The following is a 7048-nucleotide window of genomic DNA, read 5'->3' on the forward strand; positions in this document are numbered from 1 at the left end:
ATAATACGATGTTTGTTTACTTAATGAATGCATGATGTGTTCGAGCGAGCAAGGATCCACAGGAAAGCATGAAAAATTCAACAAACAGATTTTTGTGTAGTTATACATATATCCCTCCACATTTTTTTGAGGACCTAAGTATCTATCTATCGGTTTCTTTATCAATCTATGCATCTATCTATATTTCTATCTGTCTATCCATCCATCCATCTATCTATCTTTATGTCTGTCTATCTGTTCATCCATCCATCCACCTATCTTTATATCCATCTATCTAGTCATTCATCTATCTATCTATCTGTATGTCTCTCTCTCTCTCTCTCTGTCTGTATCCAAACACACACACACACACACACACACACACACACACACAGACACACACACACACACACACACACACACACACACACACACACACACACACACACACACACACACATACGTGCGCATAACTCAGACATGCACACACAGACACACATATACACTTTACAACTTGAAATACTATTCTAATATAATGTAGTGAGGAGCATACTTTTTATACATCATTTATTTTTTCCGTCGTGATGAATGCGAGACGTTTTGGCAGCAGTATATCAGAAAGTAGAGAATATGACATATTTACGTAGTGATGACAAGAGCATTTTCTCGGCAAGTGTACTGTGTCGTGATCTTGGTGAATCATGCCTCCCCTTGTACTACGTGATATAAGGGGTGATGAAGCCAGAAATTGGTAATGGTTTTCGCTCTGACATTTGGCACAGTGTACTCATATTCTCACTACTACACTCTTCTCCCTCTGTCCCCCTTTCCCTTCCCTCGTTCTCTGAATTTCAATTTGTTCTTCCCCTTCCTCCATTTCCCATCTTCTTTTCTTCTTTCCTCCTTCCCTTTTTCGCCCTCCCTATCCTCCTGCTTCCTTGATCATCCCTCTCCCCATCCCTCATATCTTTCCCCATCCCTTCCCCATCCTCTTTCTCCTACTCCTCTCTCTCTCCCGTCTCCCTTCCCTCCCCTTCTAATATGCTTTCGAACTGATAAACGTCCCATCAAAACATAGCTCCCTGCTTATTCCCTAAGCAAAATGCCAGCACAGCGGTCCCCGATTTCGCCCTAATGAAGAGATGGCCACCCACTATACCCTGTCCCTCCTCCTGTATAATCCCTCTGCTAAAAACCCAGAAACAAGTAATTGGCCAGTTACTGTAGTCATTACCACGGATGGTTAGCCGAGGGTGCCCCGAGACGCGTGAGACGTCGACGAGGAACTCAACAAGAGCCATTTAGTTCCACAAGACCTACTGGCCCTGTTACGCTGTTTGCTCGTCGATGAGGAGGCCGAGGCTGCGGCTGTAGCGGTGAGGGGGAGGAGGGGCGGTGGTGGGGGGGAGGAGGGGCGGTGGTGGGGGGGGAGGAGGGGCGGTGGTGGGGGGAGGAGGGGCGGTGGTGGGGGGAGGAGGGGCGGTGGTGGGGGGAGGAGGGGCGGTGGTGGGGGAGGAGGGGCGGTGGTGAGGGAAGAGGGGATGGTGATGGGCGATGGAGGATAGTGGGCTAGACTGGGACTTTTTCTTTCTTTTTTTTTTCCTTTATTATTTGTGTTTCGCTTTTTTGTTTGCCGCATATACTTCATGTTTTTCTTATGAATTAATTTTACTTTTTCACACTTTATTGATTACAACGTTCATATTAATTTTTAATGTTTTGTTTTGTTCTTATAGCCATCATCATTACAGCCATTATTATTATCGCTGCCATTTTCATCAGCCATCACTAGCCTCGTGCTCATCACCACCCCATCACCATTATCGTCACACCATCATCATAACAATTTTCTCCATCGCCATTTGCAAAATTATATAGACTCTGCCTGACTGTTCTACCGCTCTGCTTCTGTCCCCGTTAGTGGTTTGTCTCATTCGGTTATTACATGAATAATACTTAGAAGCAGCGAGATATGACATATAAAAAGATAATAATGATAATGATGATGATAAGGATAATATTGATGATAGTACTAATGATAAGATTGATCATATTATAAATGATAATGATGAGATTGATCATGTTAATGATGATAATGATAATGATGATAATGATGATAAATAAGTGATAATAATAATGATAAATCATAATAATAATAATAATAATAACAATAATGATAATAATGATGATGATAATAATAATACCGTGGAAGAGAATTAGGGCCCTCACCACCACGTATTACCTAGGTATAATCATGAATAGTAAATTCATGATCGCTAACGTCACAAGACAGGCACCACGATTTAATAATGATAATAACAATAATAAAAAATAATACGACTCAGTGATAGAATACAAAGTGCAAGGTTTATTTAATGGAGAGAAAAAAGTTGTACTTTGTGCTCGTCAGAAATGTAGGAAAACTTTCGTCATCACCATCATTGGTGCTGTTATGATAAAAAAAAGAAAAAAAAAGATAATGATTTTGATGATAGTGATGATAGTAATGATTTTGAAAATAATGATAAGAAAGCAGCAGCAACATCAACAACAACATCAATATTAACACTAATATTACTACAAACAGCGATTATAGGGGTGGTTATAATGGTATTGCTAATCCATGAATTTAATGTTGATAATGATGATAATAATATTGATGATGATGTTGATTATGCTGCCACTGCTGCTGTTGCTGACGATGGCAGCAGTAATGATAATAATAATCATGGTAAGAGTGGTTAGAACAGGATAATATAATTTTAATAATGATGATAGTGATAATAATAATGATAATAATGGTGATAGAAGTGATGATAACGATAATGACAATAAATATAATAATCATTATGATAACAATGATAACAATTAAAAAAAGCAACAACAACAGAAACGATATATAAGATAATGATAGTGATGATGATGATGATGATGATGATGATGATGATGATGATGATGATGATGATGATGATGATGATGATGATGATGATGATGATGATGATATATAATAATAATAATAATAATAATAATAATAATAATAATGATAATGATAATAATAGTAGTAATAATTATAATAATAAAAATTATAATAATTTTAGAATCATAAAAACAAAATATTAATAACAATAATGATGATAATAAAAATGACTATAAAAATAATAATAATGATAATATCAATGATAATAATAATATTGATGATGATGACGATGATGGTAACGATAGTGATATTATTAATAGTACGAACGATAATAGTATGATAACGTTACAGCCACCAATAATATTAGCATGATTATAATGAGGAGGACGACGAAAAGGATGGTTGTGATGATTATAGTCATGTTGATGCTAATGCTAATGACCATCATTATCAGTAATTATAACCAGTATTTTTACTAGTGTATTACTGCTATTTTTGCCACACTCATCGAAAATAAGACTAGACCCGGCCTTTTATTGATAATAATAACAATTATATAATAACAAATATCACTCAATATACTATGTTGTTTATCTAACTTCACTTCCTTTACAATTTATCCTATCCTGCTCTACCATATGCGTAATTAGCTACTATGTCAACATTTATGCAACATCCACTCCCTCCTTTTCTCTTTCCTGTCTTTCTCCTTCACTTTCCCTCTTTCTTTTCCTCTTCTCTCTACACCTTTTCCTCCCCTCTTTCCTTTTCCCTTCATTTTTTCCTTTTTTACTTCAAATCAATATCTCCCCCCCCCCTCTTGTTACCCTTCCTTCGCCATTTCTTCTTCTTACTCCTCTCTCCCCTCTTTCTCCTTTTCCTCTTCCTTCTCCCCTTCCACTCCCCTTTCTTCCCTCTTACTTCTCCTCCCCTTACTCCCCCCCTTAAACCTTCCTTTCCCCTCGTCCCTTCTCTCCTCCTCTCTCTCTTTCCCCACCCCATGCCACCTCCATTTACCCTTCTCCCCCCTCCCCCTTGTTCCCCCTTTCCCCCACAGCCTCCGTCCCCCTCTTCACCGACGCCCCCCCTCCCCTCCTCTCCCCTCACCAGCTCCCCTCGTTCCAGGTGGCGTGTTCAAGGGGGTAATCAAAGCCACGTACACTCTCCCCTCGGACACCGTGACGGTCGGAAGGGCGAAGATCGATGAGGACCGCTTGACCACTTACAACTCCTTGGAGACGGTCTTCTCGAAGTGAGTAGCTCTCTCCGGCTCTCGTCTCGCTGGGTTGGGTTGGGTCTGGGTTGGTTCCGTCGCTCTCTCTCATTTTCTTTCTCTCTATCATTCGCTCCCCCAACTTACATCGCTCTTTATCATTCACTCTCTCTCTCTCTCTCTCTCTCTCTCTCTCTCTCTCTCTCTCTCTCTCTCTCTCTCTCTCTCTCTCTCTCTCTCTCTCTCTCTCTCTCTCTCTCTCTCTCTCAGTCAACAAAAACGGCAATTGCATTTTCAAGATTGCACAAACAAAATGATAATTGAATAGATAATAATAATAATAATAATAATAATAATAATAATAATAATAATAATAATGATAATAATAAAAACAATACTAATAATAACATTGATAATAATAACAATCATGATAATGATAATGAAAAGAATAATATTACTACGAATACTAATACTATTAATGACACTACTACTAATAACGATGATGATGATGGTAATAATGATAATAATAATAATAATAATAGTAGTAATAGTAATAGTAATAGTAATAATAATAATAATAATAATAATAGTAATAAAAATAGTAATAAAAAATGAAAATAATAACGATAATAACAACGATGGTGATGATGATGATGATGATGATGATGATGATGATGATGATGATGATGATGATGATGATGATGATGATGATGATGATGATGATGATGATAATAATAATAGTAATAATAATAATGATGATGATAATAATAATAATAATAATAATAATAATAATAATAATAATAATAATAATAATAATAATAATAATAATAATAATGATAGTAATAAATGATGATGATGATAATAATAATAATGATAATAATAATAATAATAATAATAATAATAATAATAATAGTAATAATGATAATAATAATTACAACAATAATAATAATGATTACAATGATAGTAATGAAAATAATTATAAAACATACTAATAATGATAATGATGATGATAATAGTAATAATGATAACAATAATAATGATGATGATGATGATGAACAACAATATTCTCTCTCTCTCTCTCTCTCTCTCTCTCTCTCTCTCTCTCTCTCTCTCTCTCTCTCTCTCTCTCTCTCTATGTGCTGTGTTGTGCAGCAGTAGCGATCTCGTCTAGCAATATTGCTGACCTGCGTTCAAAAAACAGACAATATGTCACACCAAGAATATCCATTGTAACAAATGGAATCAAACCAAATCTAAATCTAAATCTAATATTATCTATCTATCTATCCAGCTATCTATCCATCTATCTATTTATATGTATGTATGTATATGTATCTATATCCCCCCCCCCCTCTCTCTCTCTCTCTCTCTCTCTCTCTCTCTCTCTCTCTCTCTCTCTCTCTCTCTCTCTCTCTCTCTCTCTCTCTCTCTCTCTATCTGGGACATAGAAGAGAGGGAAAGAGAAAAGGCGAGGATGGAGAGGGAAGAGGGAAAATAAGAATAAGAGTAAATAGGAGAGGGAGTTAGAGAGAAAGAGATAGTGAGAAGAGATAAGGCAGAAGAGAGAAAAGAGAAAAAGGGAAGAGAGAAAAGAGAGGTCTGATAATGCTTACAGATTATTGCCAGTAATACCTCCAACATGTTGTTGACAGCAACGGTTCTTACACAAAAAAATTACACTGTTCATGAGCCTAAGATATCTTGACAATACCTTACGTCCCTTCCAGCTTTGGCATCGACGGCCACCAGTGCCTCCTGAAGGCTATCTGCGAGACGGCAGAGACAACAGCCTCCGAGTACGGCCTCATCGGGGAGTTACTCAGCCTCCTGCTTTCGTGAGTGAAATTTCGTGACCTTGTTTTCGTGTTTTTTTGTCTTGGCGTTGTTACTAGTTTTCGTAGAGGTAAAACGCTACTGCTACTTTGACTGTTATTACTATAACCACTGCCACTGGCATACATACTTCTACTGTTGCCATTAAATGTTATTGCCTCTACTGCTATTGCGGATGATTTGTATTGTTGCCTGAATTGCTATTTTTACTGAACACGTTGGTGATAACAATAGTATAAAGGCCGATAGAAGCAAATAATGATATAACAATGATAATAACGAGACAACTACGACACGAAACAACCATCGCCACAATTCCGGAGTCACTAATGACCACCTTTTCTCCCCCCACCCCCCCTTCACCCCACCTCGCCCCACCCAGACCCAACCACGCCCTCGAACAAGCGAAGGACGACCTCCTCGAGTATACTGCTGCAGAATCCTACGGTCGCGACGTCGGGAACTGTGACCTGGCTTATTCCTCGTGTCCCCTGACCCTTGGCGAGCTCCTGAAGACGGGTGTGTCTCTCCTGCAGGGGTCCATGTCGAGATTCGTTGGGATGTAAAAGGGGCTGTGTGTGTGTGTGTGTGTGTGTGTGTGTGTGTGTGTGTGTGTGTGTGTGTGTGTGTGTGTGTGTGTGTGTGTGTGTGTGTGTGTGTGTGTGTGTGTGTTTTGTTTTAATGTGTGGTGGCAGTGGAGGAGGAGGAAAGTGGAGATGATGGAGAAGGAAGGGGAGTAGGAATAACAGGAAGAAGAGATGGAGGAAGAAGGCGAGAAGTAGATAATAAGGATGATGATGATGGTGATAATGAGGAGAAGGGGGACTAGGAGTAGGAGAAGGAGTAAGAGGAGGAGAAGAAGAGGAAAAGCAGAGATGAAAATAAGGAAAAAGGAGGAGGGGAAGATGAATTAGAAGAAAACCAAACCAAACAAGAACTTGCAAAACAAGAAGAACGAAAAAAGAAACAATACAAGTTACAATAATATGAAAATGAAGGCTTATGAAGACACAAATATGACACTGACATTACACAATAAACTGAGAATGTGCTCAAAAAGGCTTCCGAGAAAAAAGATAAAGGATTAGAGATTACTAGTTCTCACT

The 7048-nt window shown here is 38.1% G+C and overlaps 1 protein-coding gene across 2 annotated transcripts in view; it reads left to right on the forward strand.

Annotated features, from left to right (window-relative positions):
• LOC119584473 overlaps window positions 1-6553 on the forward strand; it is a 14118-nt gene extending 7565 nt beyond the window's left edge. For both annotated transcript variants that reach the window (XM_037933111.1, XM_037933112.1), the window contains exons 3-5: window positions 4022-4148; window positions 5837-5944; window positions 6325-6553. In XM_037933111.1, the coding sequence (XP_037789039.1) occupies window positions 4022-4148; window positions 5837-5944; window positions 6325-6508 (419 nt within the window). In that variant the 3' untranslated portion in view covers window positions 6509-6553. The remainder of the gene's footprint in view (window positions 1-4021; window positions 4149-5836; window positions 5945-6324) is intronic.
• The last annotated feature ends 495 nt before the right edge of the window (window positions 6554-7048 follow it).

Source organism: Penaeus monodon, chromosome 18 (genome assembly GCF_015228065.2).
Source record: "Penaeus monodon isolate SGIC_2016 chromosome 18, NSTDA_Pmon_1, whole genome shotgun sequence".
Lineage (NCBI taxonomy): Eukaryota > Metazoa > Arthropoda > Malacostraca > Decapoda > Penaeidae > Penaeus > Penaeus monodon.